This window comes from Anoplopoma fimbria, chromosome 20 (assembly GCF_027596085.1).
Source record: "Anoplopoma fimbria isolate UVic2021 breed Golden Eagle Sablefish chromosome 20, Afim_UVic_2022, whole genome shotgun sequence".
Taxonomy (NCBI): domain Eukaryota; kingdom Metazoa; phylum Chordata; class Actinopteri; order Perciformes; family Anoplopomatidae; genus Anoplopoma; species Anoplopoma fimbria.
The window spans coordinates 3,055,072-3,078,205 of record NC_072468.1 but is presented as its reverse complement, the minus strand read 5'-3'; the positions used below and the strand labels follow the sequence as shown (position 1 = coordinate 3,078,205).

Genomic DNA, 23,134 nt, shown 5'->3' with positions numbered 1-23,134 from the left:
GTATGAAAACCAGACTTGGATGTTGGCAGAGTGCTGTGTTTTCTAAAGCATCAATACAATACATACCAAGCACAGGACATCTTTTGGGAAACTAAAACTGCTGACAAGCATGTGGGTAGAAACACACTTTATCTAGAAGGGCCCGAACAAACAATTTCTAATTTGATTTCTAAATAATGTGAGAATAAAGGCAGGCCTCATTGAGAGGGAGGTACTACAGTAAAGTAGAGTATAGTATCCCTTCAGAAATGTCAACGTTTTGAAACAAAGCACAATGAAAAAGGTGATTTATGCTGGAACATTACATCCGGGACATTACAGTTGTCTGTATTTTAGTTTAAGACTATCTAATAATGAAAGGTAAACAAAGTCAGGTGTGAACATACATTCTAATCATTGAATGCTTCATGTCAGGGTTTAAGTGCTGTGCTTTGAGAGTCAGTAATGATTTTACCTACACTTTCTGGGCCCATGTCTAATTCTGGGCCCTAGTCTATATTTTACTGCTACATTTACTTTCGCTTTTATTGTGAAAACAAATACCGGAAATGACATCACGGGGAAATCACAGAAACGGTGTGTATATTCTGGTGTTCTAACAAGAGAAGGCTGCTCTCTGAATTGTAATAAGTCGTGTAACGTCAGCTGTAATAAAGACACTAACTTGGGTTCTTGTTTTAGATGTTTTATGGAGGTTTCAGATCAGGTTTAGTGGTCGTAGTTCTTCTCCTCCTCAGCTCGTCTGTATGACAATCAGACTCTCTTAACGTTAACTATCATTCAAAAAAGAGAAAGCCAAGTGAAGCTGACTTTATTTATAAAGTACAACTCTGATCTTGGTGGTGTATTTAAATGGATAGCTCAAGCACTAAAGCTAAAGTGAAGCTGTAACATTAACATTAGCTCCTCTGCCTCTCAGTCATTCCTATTTCACAAAAAAAGAATTCTACTCCCTGTGATTACACAGATTAGTGATACTGCAGTATGATTACAGTGAATGTCCCTGTTATGTAAGCTATTAATCACATGAATGTTTTTCTCTCTGCAGATGGCTCAGGAAGGTGGACCTTCCTTCCTCCTCTGCCTCTTCATATCTGTCCTCCTGCTATCATCTCTGTGTGGCTGTCACCCTCGCTCTCCCGGGTCCATTGGGTCAGGGGCTGCAGCCGGGACTGTATCCAATCATACAGCAGGGAAAGGTGACCCGTACCCTCCTACACCTTCAGACATTTAGTAGTGAAGGATAGAGGCATGTAGGCCTTTATGTACGAAGACCAGGGTTGCAATCAATTTATTTTAAATTATTCACACGTGTCTTTAATGACTCTGGCTAACTTATCCTATTCGTAGTAGTTTGTAGCACTTACTATATTCGTATTAGTCTGTTGCAATTATTGTTTTCGTAGTAATCTGCCTCTGCACTATACTTTTGCTCTGGTTTATGCTTTAAGATGCTTGTTTAAGAAAGGAGATGCACTTATGACTTCTGGTGACTAGTAGTTCTCTTGAATACCTATGTTGAATACACTTCCTGTAAGTCGCTTTGGATAAAAGCGTCTGCTAAATGATGTAATGTAATGTAAATGTAATGTAATTAGACCTATTGTCAGGTTGACGTTTGGTGGAGCTTTGCTGGGATTGACGTGATGTCACCAAACTATTGCATAACTGTCCCGCCCTAACAAGTGCAACGAAGGTAACAGAAGAGTTAGGGAGTTGTCAAGCAAGCCCAATCTGTACACGTGAGGCAATTTAGGTGAGAATACCTGGAATAAGGGTGTGAATGGCCTTTACTAATTTAAAAAAAAAAAAAAAAAAGTGTCGAAGGAACCCAATGTTAAAAATAAATATTAGTTATTTTCGCTTCTCTCTTTAGGGATCTACCCACATACAAGTCAATTTATTGTAAATTGATATGGAGTGTACACCCAGTAATTATGCTCCATTTGATAACAGCTGACTTATACTTTGTAAGGAAGTCACCGTAGGCTTTAATTGCTTCCTTGACCTATTATTCATACGTTGTTTGGCCTTTCATAAAGTGCAAATTAAGATATATAACATAGTGGCCTGGCTGTAAATCTTATTCCTCATTTACTGTATCTACTCAAGTGACAAGGACAATGTATTTACTGTTTTACATTTTTGGCTAAACAGCTTTAAAGATATTCTTGACACAAAAAGAAGATTTGGATATAAACGCTGAGTTCCTTTTTTGAGTGTTTTTGCGTGGTCTCCAGTCTCAAAAATAGCTGCAGAGGTAGCGGGCTATGCTGATGTGGCCAAACAGATTATTGACCTGGCTGTGTTTGGAGCTGCCCAGAACCGCTCTCACAGACGGCTGGCCGACTTCACCGACACCATAGGGAACCGTGTCAGTGGCTCACAAAACCTGGAGATGGCTATCAAGTACATGTACAATGCTATGGCACAGGATGGGTTGGACGTACATTTAGGTGAGTATGCCTTGTTATCTATCTCGCTTAGATGCCAAACATGAGAAGTGTGCAATGAGGAGATACTTTTCACGAATTAAGGGATCTCTTTCAGCAATGTCTTGCCATCTGCTGAGTGTTACAGTAGTTTTGTTTTTGTGTCCATTTTCCACCTTTTCTTCTCCAGAGCCAGTCAAAATCCCACACTGGGTGAGAGGGAAGGAGAGTGCAGAAATGATTGCACCCAGGGACAAAAGTCTGGCTATACTTGGACTGGGTAGCAGTGTAGGGACACCACCTGAGGGTAAAGACCATACTATTTAAAATAAATTGTCATGCTTGTCATCCACCTCCCTTTAACTACTACATGTCTTACTCTTATCTCTCAAGGTATCGAGGCAGAGGTGTTAGTGGTTCAGTCATTTGAGGAGCTGAAGCATAGAGCCAGTGAGGCCGTAGGGAGGATTGTGGTCTTTAATCAACCATTTGTTAGCTACGGGGAAACAGTGGCTTACCGTGCTTATGGGGCCTCTGAAGCAGCCAAAGTGGGAGCTGTGGCCACACTCATTCGATCTATTACTCCATTCTCTATTAACAGGTATCTACCTACCTACCTACCTACATACCTACCTATCCATCCATCTATCAATCTATCCATCTGACCATCTGACCATCAATCCATACATCCATCCAGAAAATGTCTGAAAATATCTCAGGCGTATGAGGGTTTAATCAAAAGGTCCACTAGTCTTTGTCTCTCCCTCTCTAGTCCTCACACAGGTTTGCAGGACTACCAAGATGGAGTGAAGCGCATCCCTTCAGCATGTATCACTGTGGAGGATGCTGAGCTTATGTGGCGCATGGCACAGAGAGGGCAGAGGATCTTGGTCAGACTCACAATGGGAGCCAAGACTCTACCAGATGCGGACTCCTTCAACACAGTGGCTGAGATAAGAGGCTGGCAACACCCTGAGCAGGTAGACCCCACGGCCACATCACAGACACATGCCTCTATTATTTATTTATCTATGTTTCTTGTCATGCAAAAGTCTCTCTTTTCTATTATTTTAGTGTTGGGGCAAATCTATTTGGGTTTGGCCTTTTGAAATAATTGTATTGGAAACCGTTGTCCTGGAAACGCTGTTATTATTAAGTTGTTGTCGCTCTTTCTTAATTAGTCATTCTCTTTTTTCCTCAGTAAGGTGGGATAAGACAATAATTGTGTCATCTCTTGCCTCCTCCAGATATTTCCACAGCCTTTATTTTGCCGATGTTTGTTTGATCTAATCTTTCCAAAGAAGTGCTGAGGCTCAGCTCAGTTAGAAAATTCTCAGAAATATCACCTTAAATCAGTCAGTATACCTTTTATTTCTATGAAAAGAGAGCATTGTGCAAACAAACTAATAATCTGTTAATAAGGCTTTTTGGGATGTTTTGAAATTTTCAACTTCTTTTGAAAATTCCCAAGAAATGTCTCTACCTTTGCTTCCTCTTTTCATTAATGCCCAAACTCTGACCATATGAAATACGTTATATAAATTACAATAAGCAAAGGCATTCTTGCATTCTTCACAAATCACAGCATTTTTTCTATTGGCAACGATTCTAAACAACTCAACTAAAATGACAGGGCTGCTACCATTAACCTATCCTTTATGGTACACACTGTGATTTGTGAACACATCTCAATGTAAACATGAATGATGATTTTAATCTATTTTGGGTGGATTTCCCTCTACAGCAACACTGGAACCCACGATCATTCTTGGTATTTCCTTTTCGGATTTTTTAAAGTAAAACTAGTACCCTGTGTATGACACTTTTGAGTCAATGTTAATGCTCAGTGTTGCTTAGCAGGGACATTTACCTGCAAATCTGATTCCACCCTGCCCTGACAGAGCAAACACATTACCTGACCCAACTTGCAGTTATGTAGTGCAGTGCAGTGTCACACAATGTGACACACAGGTCCTTACCAAACACGTTTAACAGGTAGAACCGGAGAAACAGACAAGGTGCTGCTAATCACCAAATGTATGCTAGTCTGTTTGCAGAAGAGGCATGATAAAAATCACCTTATGATAAAATATATCCACATGTACCTTTGGGTACATGTGGATATATTTTATCATACCCACATGTACAGATGTGGGTACACAGTTAGAGGGGTAGATTTAACTTGGGGTCACTTACTGTCTGCTTAAAGCTGTTGTCTGTCTGAATAAAAGTGGAAGAGAAGCAGGGTCAACATTTCCTATCTGCAGGGAGGCCCCCAGTCTGGTTGAACTAGCATTTCCTAAATAGCTGAGCAGGGTATGTAACATTTTATCTGCACTGATTTGTAAAGATGCGTGGTAAAACCTGGGTAAAACAGAATTGCAACATACTGTTGCAAGAAAGTGACGGAGAAGGTTATCGTCAGACTTGACCAAGGCAATTTAATATTTTCCATTTGCCATGCCCATGACCTGTATGTATGTGAGCCTTTACTCTCTCTCAGCTCCCTCTTACATCTTCACATCCGAACATTATTGTCCAAGATGGCCAAACACAAGATTAGTTTGTATGGTAATGTGTCCAATATATTTCAGCAGTTCCCAGTGGACGTTATTCAAGTGAACTATGTTCTTCCATTACAACAACAGTCTCTTTGGTTTAATTTGTGGAAGAAATAACTGAATAATAAGCCAGGAGACTTGGATTAGAGGAATACGCAGGCATATGCTGTTACTATTCTGATCTGGGAACCAACGTTTGGTCACTCATTATAGAAAAGCAAAATGAGACACATGACATGGATGACATCATTTCTGGCTCCGTGACTTTGTGCTCTAGCTGGCTGTAGCAGCAGTTGCGGTTGGTGTGTGTATGAAAATGCGCCCACATTCGTAGAAAGATGTACATCTGAGGTTTAGTGAGTCATTTCCACCAGTTTGATGAGTTGCTTGGATTTTTTTCCACCCACTCAACTTCTACATTTTCCCAAAAGAATTTCATGAACACGTTACCGTTTTAAACCTAAAATGTCCTGATGTAGGCTTTCTGTTTATAGTTATGCCTAAAATACAAATCATGCTGCTTGACAGTGATTGGAATGCATAATGATCATAAATGTCATTGTACATTGGGTAAACAAATATTTATTTATATTCCCATCTAGACTACATGTCACTGAACCACATCTAAACATCCTTTACATACTTGGTTGATCTCTTGTGATTTAAACTTGTAAACTACTACATGTTTAGTTGTCCCCACTGTCAGCACATTGTAAAAAGCAGCCATAAGCAGACTGATAGGAATACTAGTTAGGTAGCTGTACTCCTCAGTAGAAAGAGGGACAGCGTATTTATGTAAAGTGAACAGGAGCAGATGGAACTTTCTGAGGTTAACAATGTTAGAATTACAGTACAACAGCTAAATAGTTCTTAGAGTTATTTATGAGTTTTAACGTAAATTAATCCTGATAAACCTGATATTTCAACACTGCAGGTGTTCTGAATTACTACAAGAATAGTGTCTTTATTGTAAAATCCCTGTTGCATTCCATAAGCTTGGATAAACCCATACATGGAAAACGGGCTTGTTTGAGGAAATTGATTTAGAGGTAGACACCATGCCTCTGTCTCTCTGTACCTAAAGCATCATGCGCAGCTGATGTATTCCTACATCATGCTAAAAACATTTAAGTGTGTAGAACACATTTCACAAATGTTAATACTATTATTATTTTTAATTATAAACATTCCAATTGCTTTAATTATGTAAAAAAAAACTAAACTAAATGAGCATTTCTGATATATAAGAAGAAACACATTTACTTTTCGTTTGTGGCCTTTGGGTCATTGTCCAGACTGGGCTTGCCCAGGTCTGTCCTTGCTGATAACATTGTTTTTACAGATATTGAGTCACATTTGAGGCATATCATGTTTGATTTATTAAATTTAAGACAAGACAAGGGTCAGAGAGCGTAACCTGATCCTATTCTTTCACACTCAGACAAATTGCTCTGGTTTCATGGAAACGCACCGAGCAAAAGTTTTCCACCACAGTCTTTCATTTCTATGTCTATATCTCTTTATCTTTCCTATCTGCTAGGTCGTCTTACTGAGCGGCCATTTGGACAGTTGGGATGTGGGCCAAGGTGCCATGGATGATGGAGGTGGTGCCATGATTTCCTGGGAGGCCCTGTCACTCATCAAAGACTTGGGTAATATAGAAACAAACATTCTGTGTGTACACAAACATATACAGTTTATAATGCCGCACAGATGAACTTCTTCAGAAAGACCAGTCATTTACGGTTGAAATGGTTTAAAAAGTAAACAGACAGCAGCAAGCTTACACAAGCTAAAAAACAAACAATGTCAAGTAAATGATTTACTTTATTATTTAGCTTTATGTAACCTGTTGGATTTACTGAGGTAAACAATCTTTTTTTTATATCAAGTGACAGGGCCAAAGGAGAACAATTCTTCAGACTGTAAACAGTAACTTCCTCCGACCGATGTAGAGTAACAAGGATACATTTAATTAGGAAACATGCTCCAATATACAGTACAGCACTGTTATGGACAAAAGAATGCAACTGAATTGACCTACAGTGCTACAGGTTCCTCCAACTAAGAGCACAAGGTCCAGGGATAAGGTCATAGTCAGGGATACAGTTAACTTTAGTGTGTATTACAAGTTGTAAAGAAAAGTTGGAGCATTGTCATCACTATACATGGCAGTTGTGTCATTTGTTAATTGGAGCTGTAATCCCTCTCTCATGTTTGTTTCTTTGCTGCTTTGTGTTTCCATTTGAGTCTTGATCTGTTTTCAGGTCTGCGTCCAAGGAGAACCCTGCGGACAGTGCTGTGGACAGCTGAGGAGCAAGGGGGAGTCGGAGCACAGCAGTACTATAATCTGCACAAGGTACTTTCCTGCTAGTAAAAAGCTAGAAGTGAAAGTATAGAGTATAGGAGTGAAGATATGTACTTCTACTGATTCTGACAGACTTTTTCTTTATGCAAAAGATATGAAAGTGAAATACACTCAAAAACAGAGGTACAAGTTTATTGCAATTTTAAACGAAAAAATTAATTTTCCACCAATGTACAATAAATCCCCCATGGAACGTCTGGCTCTTGCATAATAGCAATTTACATTGCCTCAATTAGTCAAGGCAGCTGTACCAGCAACTCCTGGTGGTTGATATGTATGGTTCACCTCATGAGGCCTTATATGAAGAGTGGCTCACAGTTTTCATGGACTGATGATTGTATTTTCTTTTTCAATCATCCAAACACAACATATTGTTTTTGTGTCTGTCCATGCTCTCTATTTGCCTTTGACCTCTTCTATCTGCTCTGTCTCTGTCCTCCCTCTTTTTCCTCTCCACACCCAGGTGAACATGTCAAACTTTGACCTGGTCATGGAGTCTGACTTGGGGACATTTACCCCAGTGGGTCTGCAGTTTACTGGCAGTGATGCAGCACGAAAGGTAGGATTGAAAACACAGCACTGTCACACAATTACCAGTTTTTATTCAGGCTTACATGTAAAAGTCTGAATTCTACAAAGCACAGATTCTGCAAGGTGGCGTCAGTCCTGAGAGAATGCTGTATTTCCTCCATCTACTCCTTTATTCACATTACACCTACATTCAGACCATTGCTATCTAGATTGGACTTTTTAAACTAGTCTCAACATTGAACTTCCCATTTAACCTAAGTAGCCTAAGGTCTCTGTTGAGCATTTAAATCACATTTAAGAGCAAAACATATATTTTGTGTGGATGTTACACTGTAACATTATGTTACATGGTCACTGAATGTTTACCATGCAATTATGGTCTGGTGTCTGAATTACAAAGGCCATGTAATGTAAAAATAAGACAATGCATCTTGGAATTACAATACTTTAAACAATGTGGAGCCCTATTTGAAAAACTTTGGCATATTAACAGACTGTGTAATGAGCTGAGAAACAATAGACTGTGATTGTATCAACAGATCATGACAGAAGTGGTCAAACTGTTGGCTCCCATTAATACGACTAAACTGGAGATGCACGGAGAAGGTACAGACATCTCACCGTGGATGCAGGCAGGAGTACCAGGTCAGTCGAATCAATATGTCTTATCTGCGTGTATGCAACTAGCACCAAAATGATCATGCCCGGATAATTGAGCAAAGTCAAACACTTTTTTTCAATTCAATTCAATTCAGTTTATTTTGTATAGCCCAAAATCACAAATTAGCAATTTGCCTCAGAGGGCTTTACAATCTGAACACATGCGACATCCTCAGTCCTGGAACCCTCACATCGGCACAGGGAGAAAAACGAAGAAACCTATGGGAAAGCGACAGAGGAGGAATCCTTCTCCCAGGATGGACAGAATGCAAAAGATGTCATGTGTACAGAATGAACAACATAAGTGATACAACACATTCAATGTATATGACATAAATTATTCATATAATCACAGTAATAAGCAGAGTAACTACTTATAAAAGCAGCAATGACTGAATTCAAATAATGATATAGGGAATAGTATTAGTAATGTGACTAATAATAATAATCGAACAAGCAGTGGGTGTCAGCCGGGCCACAGCAGGAGGCACGACCACAGTCCAGGTACAGCCACGATTTATGGAAACCTGCGAGGCGAGAAAGCACAAAGACTCCAGGGTAGAAGCAAAGCCAATAAGCGTTATAGTACAGGGAATAATAATAGTAATGTTACTAATAGTAGCAGTGGGTGTCAGCAAGGCCACAGCAGGTGGCACGATGACAGTCCAGATATAACCCCGATTCATGGGAACCTGCGAGTCGAGAAAGCACAAGAACTCCGGGGAAGAAGCAAAATCAGTAATGTGCATAAATAGGAGATTAATGCATAAATATGGAGGGAGAGAAGAGGAGAGAGGAGCTCAGTGTATCCTAGGTAGTCCCCCGGCTGTCTAGGCATATAGCAGCATATCTAGGGGCTGGACCAAGGCGAACCTGAACCAGCCCTAACTATAAGCGCTATCAAAAAGGAAGGTCTTAAGCCTGCTCTTAAAAGTGGTGAGTGTGTCTGCCCCCCGGACTGAAACTGGAACCTGGTTCCACAGAAGAGGAGCCTGATAACTGAGGTACTTGAAATAGGAAGTAACTCATCTTTAGTAAACCATTTCTGTGGTTGTGGTGTTAATACTTTTTTTTGTGAAAGCGCTGTGTAAACAGAATCACATCCTCATTGATGAACTATGAACATAATACTGTATAGAATGGAGAAGTGGGGGCCTTTTTATGTGGAATTTCTTAAAAATCAGATCTAAAACACACTTCTTGGCAGCTGTTAAACCGGCTTCAATTTAATCGCTCGGATAATTTTTTTTTTGTCCCAGAGTTAAATGGATTGCAACATTATTTCAAAAAAATTGTACAGTAGTTAAATGGCGAAAGACAAATATATTTTTCTGATCCCGTTTAAATTGTGCGTGTGTAAATTTAAGAGATTTTTCCTAGTACCATTAATATTTGTGTGAAACTGCTAAGTGAACTACATATCGCATCTTGCACAATGTACGTCACCAGATTTGCTGTTACCTCGGCTTGCTAGCTAGCTAGGTAAACAAGTTATGTTCCATGCACAGATGTAAAGTTATCTTACCTGTCGTTATTGTAAGTACATCCCGACGCGATACACACAAGCAACGAAGCTTCAGCGAGAGATGTCACTTATTTGATGTGTGGTGTGTAGTCTTTCTTGATGTCTTTATATGACAAAATGCAACTTTCTTGACATTCACAATTATTTATTTTTAATTGACAAACGTGTTCATGTATTTCATGGCACAATTCAAAGAGATAAAAAAATGATTTGTCTTTTGCCATTGCATACAGTACCTTTTATTTTTCAAATTAAGGTCCAATGGTGGCCCATCGTAAGGGGGAAAGAGTTCGCCTCTCTATAGGAAACTGAGAGTGGACAAGGTCTCTCAGTTTACAATCCGTTCACACATTGGCAATACATAGTGATTTATTCAATTTAAGTTGTATCACATAGTAACTTTAAGTTCATGTTAATCAAACAGACAAAATATTGATGGTATCTCCGTGGAAGCATTGAGGATAACAGTGACTTATTCTTGATGGTTTTATTGTTGTGGACAAAGTCAGACCCGAAGGGATTGCTGACGAAACACGAAGCTTTTTGGGTAACATTTTAAAACATAAGAGCTGAATCCATTCTGGTTCTTTTAAATAGTTAATTAAAGGCAGGCTGTGTACTGAATGGAATTGGAATGTCTGTTGAAATTCTGACCGCATTCAATTAATCAAATGCTATGACAAAAAATCTTGTATCTGTGGCAGGACTGTAATAAGCCATTCAATCATTTCATTCTGAAGAAAATTGAACGGGCTACCTGCTTGTCTACCTACCTACCTGCCTGCTGTGCACTCATTGCTTTTGTTTACAGCTGGAAAACGAACAATAACTGTGTTCATTGTTAACGTTCATTATGATGTGCCTTCCAGCATTATTATCCCAATAGTCTTGCCAGCCACTGCTTTGGATTTTAATTTTTCAGGCGAATCTCAAACTGAGCTCTACTTAGTGGAAGTTGTAGGTCTATGATTTTAGTAACTGTATTTCTTATTAATCTGAATTGAAACTGTGTCATTTTTTGAAAATTGAAAGGCATTTTAGGTTTTTATCAATTGTAACTAGAGTGAACTACTAAACTTACGAATAAAGACATCTTAGCGTTACATTTCTTTCAAAAAACAGCTCTGAGAGTCACTCCTTGGACCTAATGTACACATTATAGGTCTCAACTAAATACTACTACGACTGCTACTACTACAACTACTGATCCTCATAAATAAAGAATCTAGTAGAAATAACAGCACATAATCAGTATAACAGAACACTTTGTTTTATTACAACACATCCACTGAACCTGTATGTTTTTATATTTTTTCATATAAAAAAGACAAATAAAATCACTTCCTTCTAGTTGAATAATGAAAACAGTACAATAGGAACCAGCTTTTCAAAGGCTGCTGACATTTTACTAACCAACAAGGAAATTACAGTTTTCAAGCTGGCCTGCTTTTCAGTCATTCTGGCACATATTAGAAGTAGCTTCACACAAGCTACATTAAAATCTGTGTGTAATTTTTTTTCTTCATTTTTAGTTACAGTTTCTTATACATGTTTGACATGATATACTGTAAATTACCCATCTCGTTAACGTAGAAGAAACACTTGCAGAGCTGAAACTGGAACTTTGTGTCAAAATATTAACTGTACATATACTGGCCAGTATTGCTATCAACCCAAGTGTCCTTTTCTGTCAAATATCAAAGATTTCACTGATGTTTTCACTTGTTCCAGTATTAATTTGATAATACCATCCTAGCGACGACAAGAAACTGTACCAAGCCGTCTGTTTTTTCCGTCTTTCTATCTTTTCTTTTGCATATTATGTGGTGCAGACATCTTCTATAACTCTGTCTAGTTTTAGTAGAACTGAAATGGCATTATGGTCAGAAAGACAATGTGGTATAACTTGTGGACGAGGAACTGAAAACAAAAAGAACACAAAAGCATTTCAACCTTCAGCCAAGCAGACCACAATCGATCCCCAGTAATCCAACAGGAAAATTAGTTGCCTAAAGATGTTAATTTATCTTATAATTAAACAACTCCAATAGAGCAGCTGAGAACCTGGTTTTCTAAAAGGGTAAAAAAGAATATAACAGCTGTTAACCAACGACAGTGACAGTTAAATCCTCTGGTTCATGAACCACCAGCTGCATTATGAAGGCCCTTCCTCCTCGTCTGTAAGGCTGAGTCGAGGTCTCTTTGACGGTCTCTTTACTATTGTTGGTTGTAGTAACAGAAGTGGACTGTCCAAGGGGAAGGTGAGGGTGCACATGCCACAATCTCTGCTAGGCACTTTCGCCTGGGTAGCTACAATGCGCAGACAAAGACATTCGTAATTCTGTCAGTTATGTCTACAGTATCAAAATGATCAAGCACACTCACTGTATCAGTAAGTAAAAGCAAAAACAAAAGAAAATTGAATATACAACCTGATATGTCAGACTACAAACCTGTACTTCGAAAGCGATTCTGCAGAGTTTTCCTGGATAGCTGCGTGCCAACTGATCTTCTCCCTGGTCGGTCAGTCAGAGTTTCCATTGATGGCTGTGTGCCGACTGATATTTTCTCTGGGGGGTCAGTCTGGGAGGCCACGTGTCTTACAGCAGGCAAAATTCGACAGAAACTGTCCGCCATGCCCTTAACAGCAACGCAAGTAACAGCGATCTTTATGCATCAATCCTCACAAATATAATTTTAAACAACAGGCTGATTTATTGAATGCTTTGTTTAGAGTTGTGAGGTGAAAGAAATAGGAAAAGCAGATAGTACTGCAAAATCAACTTTATAGACATAAGAAATAGATGTTATTTTATCCATAGGCAAAGGCCTAATAAGGGAAGTGGCAAAAGATGTAGGGAAATTAGTTGTGAGGGACATTACTCTTATGTCCAAGCTTTTTTATAATGTTTAAAGATAACACCCAGTTCCCCTTTTCTCTTCTTTTGTTCCTTTTTCTTAAACATTAAAATGTATTTTCCTTTTATCTTTCTTCATGTGATAAACATGGCTTCTAACACCATATCATTTTTATTATCACAACTACCATCCCTATTATTATCATTACTTGTATATACATATGTTTTCAAAGATAACGCTGGCAATATTCTTTATTTCAATCATCATGTATATACAGGAAATTTGACCTCTGCATTTACCCATTCTATGGGTATTAGGGGGCAGTGAGCTGTTGAAAAGCGCTCAATGACACTTCAGATTGAACCGCCAACCTAGTGGTTAAATTAACTTCATGTAATTATCATGACTAAAACAGTATTTTTGGGGGGATATTTCAGATTGTGGATTTGGTGCACTAGTGATTATTTACAGCAACTGTCTTGACCGTCACCACCATGACAAATATTTGTTAAGCTGCTACCCATAGCAACCCCAACCACAGCTTCTCTGTCGACAGAGAAGGAAGTTGAAGGGACTTAACATCACTCCATTTATGATCACGGGCTCATAAATGGAGTGCTGCAGGGATGATGTATTTTTTGTTGGCCATCCCGGAAGTCAGCATCCTACTGGTTCCTGCCTGGTGGTAGACAGTCTGATAATAAATCATTAACAGAACCTTTGAGCCAACCAACCAAATAGTATAATTATTAGCATGTATAATTGTTGAACACGATCACACTAGGTCGAGGTTGGAGAATGTACCGGGCGGTACTGGTGTGTCTGTCCGACAGTGGCCTTCCACTTTTAAGCGGCCCCTGCCGTCAGAAAGCGGTACATGCCGGTGGAAGAGGAGCAGTAAACCCCTCCAGGGACTGGCATATGCCGCTGAACCACAGTAATTTACCAGGGACTGGCATATGCCGCTGAACCACAGTAACTTACCAGGGACTGGCATATGCCGCTGAACCACAGTAACTTACCAGGGACTGGCATATGCCGCTGAACCACAGTAACTTACCAGGGACTGGCATATGCCGCTGAACCACAGTAACTTACCAGGGACTGGCATATGCCGCTGAACCACAGTAACTTACCAGGGACTGGCATATGCCGCTGAACCACAGTAACTTACCAGGGACTGGCATATGCCGCTGAACCACAGTAATTTACCAGGGACTGGCATATGCCGCTGAACCACAGTGGCTTACCATCGGCCACTTTTTTCGATCTTTGGCGTCACTGCTCAAGACCTAAGTCAGCAGAACCAGTGTATAAAAACCCGCATCAGTGTCAACAGAAAACGACGTTATGTCTGACGGATACATCAGTCTCTAGTGACTAATCATGGGAAATCTAATCCCCCTAATGAAATAGACTGAAGATGGAAACTCCGTGTAATAGTTTGCAAATCTGTCTCACACCAGACAAGCTCCAAATCAGAATGGCTTGTATTTACATTACATTACATTACAGTCATTTAGCAGACGCTTTTATCCAAAGCGACTTACAGTCAGTAGTATATTACATATCATTCACCCATTCACACACTGATGACAGGCTACCATCAAGGTGCCACCATCAGACTCTAACTAACATTCATGCAACATCCAGTCCACACCGATGGCAAGCCTTCAGGAGCAACTTGGGGTTAAGTGTCTTGCCCAAGGACACATCGACTGCCGAAGCCGGGTATCGAACCACCGACCCTCTGATTGGAGAACTACCTTGCTCTCCACTACGCCTACAGTCAAAAGCAGGGGTGTCTTACCCACCTGTGCGACCGCTTTTGCAGGGTTAGGGACAGCATCAAGGTTTAGGAGAAGCTGCTTTTTGAATCCCATTTCCACCTCTGCATAGTTGGAGAAGCAGTCGCGCATAAAGTGCAGGTTGCAGACGTAGAGAGGAGTGGAGGGGATGTCAACCCGTCCCAAGGCCTGCAGCCAGCGGTGTGCCGTCTCTCTGTGGGACGGCAGAGAGTGCAACCCCTCCGTGCTTTTACACTCGGGATACGCGCATTTACGACCCATGTTTGGCAGATCAGTACAGGGCAATCTATAAGATAAGCTAGCGAGGCTAAAAAACAAACTAATTCCAACTTGTTTCTTTGGATTCATTGGTGGTTTGAGAGACAGTTAGTTTTGCTTTACCGTCACCTACTGGACTGGAGTGTCAAATGTTTACAAAAGTCAAATAAGTTGATTAAAGTAGTAACATCGTAGATCGCTATGGCTTCTAAGAGTCAAGAATCTATTTAAATTACAAGACTCTTCTTCTTATCTTATTGTGTTTTCTCTCCCAAGCCAGTTTGAATTTCTTTACCTGAGGATTCAATTTGCATCTACCTCTGATCTAGACTGAGTCAATATAAAGCACAGTCTCAAACCAGCCTTAGATAATCATGCTCCTGTAATAAAAGAGTGACTTGCTGCAGCTTTTTTGTCAAATCTTTGATAAAACTGCTCACACAAAAATCCAACTTAAGGTCTACTTATTAATCTTTCCTGGGGCTTTCACCCATATGACATGATCTTCCTCAGTCGATGGTGCCTGCTTATCTGTTATGGTATCATCTGTAGCTCTTATTCTCAACTGAGCATAGAATTAGTAGCTATACAAGATAATGCAAAATTTTAAGTTTTGCTTATAAACTAAAGCTCCTAATTAAGTACATGCCTAAGGTAATAAAAAGGTTATTTCCTCCACACATTGTTTTTTTAAATAATTACTAATACATCAGAAAACCAAAGCAGACCCAACAGACAATAGATCAAGTCGATACACAGAATGAAGTAGAAACGTCACAGAGAAATAGTTTTTTTTCCAAAACAGAGACTTCTTTCTTTTCTCAGTATTCAGTGTATTTTGTTCTTTTGCACATGCCAGGCCATCAACTTCAAAAAGTTATAATTTAAAGGAATTTAACCACTCCTTGTATTAATCAGACCCACGTTCCCCTTATACAGTAATGTTTTGAAGAATACAAAATTCAGATACAAAATGTAATGACTTTGAGTGCAGGATTGTTTGAAGAATTTACTCTTTACCTTCCATCAGATTGTATTTTATCAATCTTCTTCTCCATCACTCTTTCAGGTGCTAGCCTCCATGTGGCAGACAGTCGATACTTCTGGTTCCACCACAGTGAAGGTGATACCATGACGGTTCAAGACCCTCAAGAAATGAACCTCTGCTCAGCATTGTGGGCCGTGGTTGCCTATGTCGTTGCAGACCTACAGGACATGTTGCCCAGATAGCACGTTGGAACACAAAATGCTGAGTGAGCAGGAAACAGGATGATCACTGTTAAGTGGACCAGTTGATTCAAAAACATACGGTCAAATCCAACTTTTTTTTTAAAGAACAATTTTAGATCGAATGGCCTGATTTAAGAAATCATTGTTTACATATTGAATGTGAATAATCCTTGGATAAACAAGTGAATCTGAGTGAGGATTAAAAAGAGATCAGCTACTCTCTGTGTTTAATGACCACTATAAGTTACATGAATATGTGTTAGATGAATAATAGTAAATCAAACATAAATCAATTTTACAATAAAAGTAAAACATGGTTATAGTAATCACAAAAATAAATACATTTTTGGAAAAAAGACCCAATATATATATATATATATATAAAATGTTGTATCTTACTGCTGTCTCATGATTATCTTGAATGTAAGGCAAACTAAAGTCCAACGATATGTCATGTAAAGGTTTGAAAACCCAAAGCTTCACAATATATTCTTATATGATCATGCTCTATAGTGATTTTACTGTTTTTTTAGCAGAGAATAGATGGGAAATGGGAAATAATTTCATTTTTTTCAAGTAATAAGCTGCTTTTCAAATGCTTGTGTACTGACCGAGACAAGACTAAGAAAATAAGAATAAAGGACTTGCTCAGTTACTGTATTTGTCTTAATGCCTCAATACAATGCACCGCAAAATCAAACAAGCAATAACAATGAGCTCATATGAGTGTATGAGAGTGTGTTGAGAAATAATGGAGCTGTCCAAATTTCCAATGCCAGTTTCCATTGTTAAATAGAAGAACAACCTTATCTTTAAAACTTATATTTCTGTGTTTTTTTGATTGTCTAGAGGTCTAAAATATTATAATTCCTGCCTTCATCTTGCTTACCTGAGGACTTTTTCCCCCTAATGCCACATTTACAGGATGTTCTGTATATTTTTATATGTTGCTGATCACCTAGTTTCTGTGATGAAAGAATGAGGAAGATCCCCTTCCTCATTCTTTTGCCACAGAAGATAAGATGATGACAAATGATGACATTTTTTCATAGAAACGGAAGAAAGAGGAATGCAGAAGTAGGAGATGAAGAAAAGAACAAAGATCATACAGATGAGGAGAGGAAGTAAAGAGAATTCATCATTTTGGGGCACCATGCTGACCAACGCAGTAGATACAAAACACACACAGCTGGGATCTCTCCACCCGATGGACTGATAAGTCAGCACCCCTGAGGGGTGAGGTCAGGGTGAGTCAGTCAGCCAATGCAGATAAAGTCATTTTATAAATACAGATGTGTGTGAGTAGGATTGCGTCTGTGTTGAAACAAGCCTGTGTGGGTCGAGGTCTTCTTGTGTCAGTAACGCTGATTCACACACAGACAGTGAAGAAACAGTCTGTGGATGTTTAACACTGAGTCACACATTTGCACCGCCTACACAATCTGTAATGACAACCATTGCGACCCAATTCACAATAGGCCTTATCTATAAATCCTGAGAAGACTGAATTGAGTAAATGAACATTCCTGACCAGTTTTTACCTTATATTATCTTGAATATGTAAACCAGATAAATGACAACTTCGTTTTATGTATATGTTATTATAAATAATGTTAAATACAGATCAAATAAGTGCATTTAGGTGGAGTTTTTTCCTCTCATCAGTAAAACAATCAGTAAAACTTTCATATTAGATTAAATGTTGTTAGTAAACTACAATTAGCAGAAAAATACCAACATTCAAGCTCCCTCATGTGGCTCAAAGGTGTATTGCAGATATAAAAGTTAAAAAGACCATAAAGAAGCAATTCTGCAACCTATATGATTATATTTTTAAGGGCTTAAAGCTGAACTGTCTTTTCAGACGTGTTACACCAGCTGTAATGAGGCTGTGAACAATCAAGCTGAGGTGATTTGGGTGTTTTAATTGTATTTATCCCAAAACACTATGATTCACTCTGTATAACAACATCTGCTTGGATTCATTAAGCACATTGCTTTCCTTTGCATTCCTTATAAAAAGAAAAGATTTACAATTCCTTCACAATTTATTAATCCACTAATTATTTTATGAGGTTGTTCAGTCATGATAGAAATAGTAACAAATGCCTAAAGCTAATTGTGAGACCCTCAATTGTCTAATGGCCAGTTTACTGTAATAGAAGTAAAAAGAAAAGAAGAAAATATTTTCATTTACAAAGCTGGAAAGTGAACTCTTGTCATTAATTAAAATATATTAATTACATTTTTCTGTCAGTAGGCTAATTGTTTAGCTCTATTTGTAGCTGAGACTGGGATGGACCTAAGGACATTAAGCATGTCAGGGAATCAAAAAAATCTCATATGTCATGTTGAAATGTGATTCTGTCAATGACCTATTGTTCCCTGCATTACAAGTAATTGAAGTTTGAATGCAGTAAAGAACAAACATCGTAGCTGGACGTCAGCCAGCAGATACTGTTAAATCCAGTCAGCGTGTGGAGATCAAACTGAGTATATCAGCACAGGCCACCACCTTCAGACAACCTCCAGTGCAGTGCCTGGTAAGTTTATGTTGTTGCATTTACATTTTTCTGTTGGAAATAAAAAATAAAAAAAAAAGCCTAATTATTGAACTCAGTTTAATTAGACACTGGAAAAAAAACACTTGTGATAATATTATGAAAACTCATTTTATAACCAACATTTTATTTACAGACAAAACAACTGAAATAAAGATGAAGTTATGGTAAAGTGACAAAGATCTTTCAACATTTGAATTGAAGTTGTTTCTTTTTTATCATCATACACTTTACAAGCTAGCTGGTTGCTAAAACATAACGAAAAATGCCAATTATTTGTAAAATAATTTTGACAATTGCAAAAGTCACTCTGGGAATAAACATATCAGCATTCATTTTCAAATGTAACTTTATAACTTGACAGTGCACATGTTCATGTAGCCACAGGCCTTCTGGAGTTGAAGACCTTGATCCCATTTTGCATTGAGGATCGTGCATATTTGGTCAGTAGAGCTCCGGTGGTCTGTTTCTCTCCACACAGGTCCCTGAACAAGAAGTAAAGGGAGGATTATAATTTATCAGATAGCTAAAGAAAGAACTTATGTGTTTTGTTCTGCAGTATTGTCAACAAGAAAAATTCTGTGCCTTTATTTTACATAAATGCAAGTCTTTCGCTTTTATTAAACATTGCAGTGATGTCCTAAATAAATTATACTTACTGTATGTATGGCGTGATGTCATCCTCTGTCCATTTCTCTCTGAGTGTGAAGAGGTGGTTGAAGCGCTCCAGCGTGTCTTCTGAGAGATCCTCCACCCTCAGCAGGCAAATGGTCTCTGGGTGGGAGGCGCGGTCCACCAGGGCGACACTCTGGATGATTTGCAACGCAAATCAGAACAGATCAAAAAAGCTGCAGCAAGTCACTCTTTTATTACAGGAGCATGATTATCTAAGGCTGGTTTGAGACTGTGCTTTATATTGACTCAGTCTAGATCAGAGGTAGATGCAAATTGAATCCTCAGGTAAAGAAATTCAAACTGGCTTGGGAGAGAAAACACAATAAGATAAGAAGAAGAGTCTTGTAATTTAAATAGATTATTGACTCTTAGAAGCCATAGCGATCTACGATGTTACTACTTTAATCAACTTATTTGACTTTTGTAAAGAATGCATCGACTGATGACATTTTATAACCAAAAACGGTCCAAAGATGCACTTTTGAGAGGAAGATGTGTTTGAAGTGTGGGAAGGTGAGCAAATAACCATCTCTTCTCTTCAAAAGTAGATACAAATGATAAAGGAAGTATAAAAGAGAGATACAGGCTTACCTTTAGTTGCTCTAGTCTTGTGCTCATGCCCTCTGGGACGCTCTGCTGCCAGACTTCCTGAAACTCTCTCAGGTTGAACTTCACAGCGTTCTGCAGCAGCATTAACGCCATGCCCCGACATACTTTATCCTCATGCATTGCATAAAAAACTTTGTCTATAGAGAGGAAAAAGTATACAGAGATGTTAGTACTGTGTAGTTTCATATTGACATTATGGTGTTGGATTCTACAAGCAATCTACTAGTTTAAACTTAAGATCTGTCAGTTCAATTCAATTCAATTCAGTTTATTTTGTATAGCCCAGAATCACAAATTACAAATTTGCCTCAGAGGGCTTTACAATCTGTACACATGCGACATCCTCTGTCCCGGAACCCAGACTCAGTTGAGTCTCTGCAGATCGTTTTTCCTTTACCGTTTTCAGTATAGCGCCTCCCATAGCAGTTCAAACAGTGCTCAATCATCTCTCTGTGAAAGAGAGAAGAGAAGTGATGGGAACCTGGCTGAGCATTTATTAAAAAGGCTTTTTTAGTCGCATAATAGATGCTCAGAAAGTCAGTATAACCTAATTAGTTTTTTTTCCTGTTGCATGAGCAGGATGATCATTGTCGTCGTTAACTTACTTGGGCTCCAGTGGAGCCAACTCTTGCAGACTGGTTTGGAGAGGAACTTTGTTGAAGGACCACGACTCAGAATCTATCAGCTGAGCAACATGACCGAGCAGCTTCATCTCATAGTCAAAGTCCAGCACACGCCAGTAGCCTGAATAGACAGAAAATACATTCTCTCTAAACTTCAGGTAATTTATCTGTTTTGTTATTTATATTTACATTAGTATAGCTAAGAATAGAGAGATTGTATTTATAAAAGCATCTTCCCTGCAATGTACCGCCCAGGATCACAACCTTGACAATGATTAACAATTAATATACATGTTGTTATTATTAAAATTTGTCACTGTTTACCATCTATCTGACAGGCATGGATGGTCTCTAAGTGGGTCTTTAGCTCCTCTTCGCTGGCCTGGATCCTGTCCAACAGATCCTGCATTGTGTACTAGTAACAGAGGAACACACACTTAGTAACGGTTACAATAACATCCTAAGGGGGGAACACTTAACATTGAAAAAATTAAATTATGATAAGGTCATCTTAGTGCTTTACTAAGCAAAGTAATTTTTTTTTTAAAGTTATTAATAATAAGTCCCAATAAGCCCTATACCTATATACACAGACCTTTAGGACATCATTATCAATGACTTCACTGTAGACTATGCATTTACCCTGTTTTCTGTATTCTCCTCTTGCCCCCCTAAAGCAGGTCCTTCATAAGGATTCTCCATTAAAATCTTCTTCAGTTTCTTCAGTTTAGGACGCTGTTTCTTCAGTTCCCAGTAGCTGTTACAAAATCCCCAGATCTACAACAGAAGTAAGATATTGTTAGTACATATGGGTCATAATTGCACTCAACCATTATGCACATATGTAACCCCTAGGTTGTGTCTGCTTGTGTGGGTGTTACAGCACACCAGGCAGGTACCTATGGGTTTGTCATTTCCATACCTGCGAGTGCACCACATGAGAGCTTTCCTGGCTGTTGGTAAGTTGGTCTGGCGTTCTGCATTCTGGTAGAAACAGCAGCAGGTTGGATGTGTCGGCTATTTTAAGATCGTAGGTCTTGTCACCGCTACAGAGAACTGCACGCTCTTCCGTATCCCCTCGAATCACTAGACTGGAAAATGGGGGAAAATAATTGCCATTTATATTTCTTTCATTTACATTTACATATGTTCACATCGATCTTTATCGTGCATGGATGCTTGTTTAAGAAAGGAGATGCACTTATGACTTCTGGTGACTAGTAGTTCTCTTGAATACCTATGTTGAATACACTTCCTGTAAGTCGCTTTGGATAAAAGCGTCTGCTAAATGACTGTAATGTAATGTAATGTAATGTAATGTAATGTAATGCATAATGTGCCACTACACATCAGTTATAATTATCTTCAACCACATTAATCATTTAGTTACACATGAGAAAAAGGGGAAGACAGTAGTTTCCAGACTATGTGCTCTTACCAGGTTTTAAAATAATGAATAGCACTGCTGAATATTTGTTTATTCATTAGTCAATCTACAAAAATCTTCTATCTTTATTTTGTTGTATAGTATGTGTATTTATTGTCTGTGTAGTTGTATAGTATGTGTATTTATTGTCTGTGTAGTTGTATAGTATGTGTATTTATTGTCTGTGTAGTTGTATAGTATGTGTATTTATTGTCTGTGTAGTTGTATAGTATGTGTATTTATTGTCTGTGTAGTTGTATAGTATGTGTATTTAGTTGTATGTATTTATTGTCTGTGTAGTTGTATAGTATGTGTATTTATTGTCTGTGTAGTTGTATAGTATAGTATGTGTATTTATTGTCTGTGTCTGTGTAGTTGAGCTGCTGCAACACTTGAATTTCCCCCATGGGGATCAATAAAGGAATATAATAATAAAAACAGAATAACACAATAGATGAAGCAATGATGAACCTTATTGTCGGTGTGTTTTACCACATACCAAGACTCCATAGGCACATTAATTCACATTATTTGAATACGTTACCTCTGTCCAGCTTCTATGTGTTTGCACAGGGTCTCGTCCAGCTCCATGATGCAGTAGTCTGCAGATGAAACGTTTTCCCCAAAAGACAGGCAGTGGATTGTTTTCTGTAGATCTTCCTCTTTCAGCTTGGCGATCTGCAGAGTGGCCTGAACCTCCTCTAAAGTTCTCATTGTGGGTCAGACGGCAGGCTAGATAGATGACGTTTTAATGAACAACCCCACTTTTTACTCACACAACAAAAACCGTCATAAACGACCTTACTTTGTAGCAATAATGGGCGACTGTCAAATTTCCCCGCTCTCTTTTCCGGCGGAAGGAAGTTTGATAAGGTGCGACGTGAAATTAGAACCGGGTAGAAACTATTACTCGAAAGAAACAAAATAAATGCACAAATAATTATATTATCCTTGAGCATTTATTCAAAGGTTGTCGTGAGTTGTACTAGTGAATGGCTTGTACATAGC

At 38.7% G+C, this 23,134-nt stretch overlaps 2 protein-coding genes across 3 annotated transcripts; one reads left to right on the top strand and one right to left on the bottom strand.

Annotated features, from left to right (window-relative positions):
• Positions 1–561: 561 nt before the first annotated feature.
• LOC129109805 (carboxypeptidase Q-like) lies at positions 562–16,887 on the top strand. 2 transcript variants are annotated; one of them, XM_054621944.1, is made up of 11 exons: positions 562–576; positions 1,049–1,199; positions 2,241–2,456; positions 2,623–2,739; positions 2,826–3,033; positions 3,205–3,412; positions 6,534–6,645; positions 7,261–7,352; positions 7,825–7,920; positions 8,432–8,537; positions 16,072–16,887. In XM_054621944.1, the coding sequence occupies exons 2-11, from the start codon at positions 1,049–1,051 to the stop codon at positions 16,230–16,232; spliced, it is 1,467 nt and encodes a 488-aa protein (XP_054477919.1). In that variant the 5' UTR covers positions 562–576; the 3' UTR covers positions 16,233–16,887. The 2 variants fall into 2 exon arrangements, with proteins under 2 accessions (XP_054477919.1, XP_054477920.1); XM_054621945.1 differs by lacking the exon at positions 562–576 and adding an exon at positions 585–623.
• A 2,012-nt stretch (positions 16,888–18,899) lies between these two features.
• dscc1 (DNA replication and sister chromatid cohesion 1) lies at positions 18,900–22,980 on the bottom strand. Its single transcript, XM_054622067.1, has 9 exons — positions 22,671–22,980; positions 21,623–21,791; positions 21,343–21,477; positions 21,025–21,115; positions 20,683–20,821; positions 20,475–20,527; positions 20,060–20,214; positions 19,453–19,601; positions 18,900–19,278 (listed from the first exon to the last, which is right to left on the bottom strand). The coding sequence occupies exons 1-9, from the start codon at positions 22,838–22,840 to the stop codon at positions 19,167–19,169; spliced, it is 1,173 nt and encodes a 390-aa protein (XP_054478042.1). The 5' UTR covers positions 22,841–22,980; the 3' UTR covers positions 18,900–19,166.
• Positions 22,981–23,134: the final 154 nt, after the last annotated feature.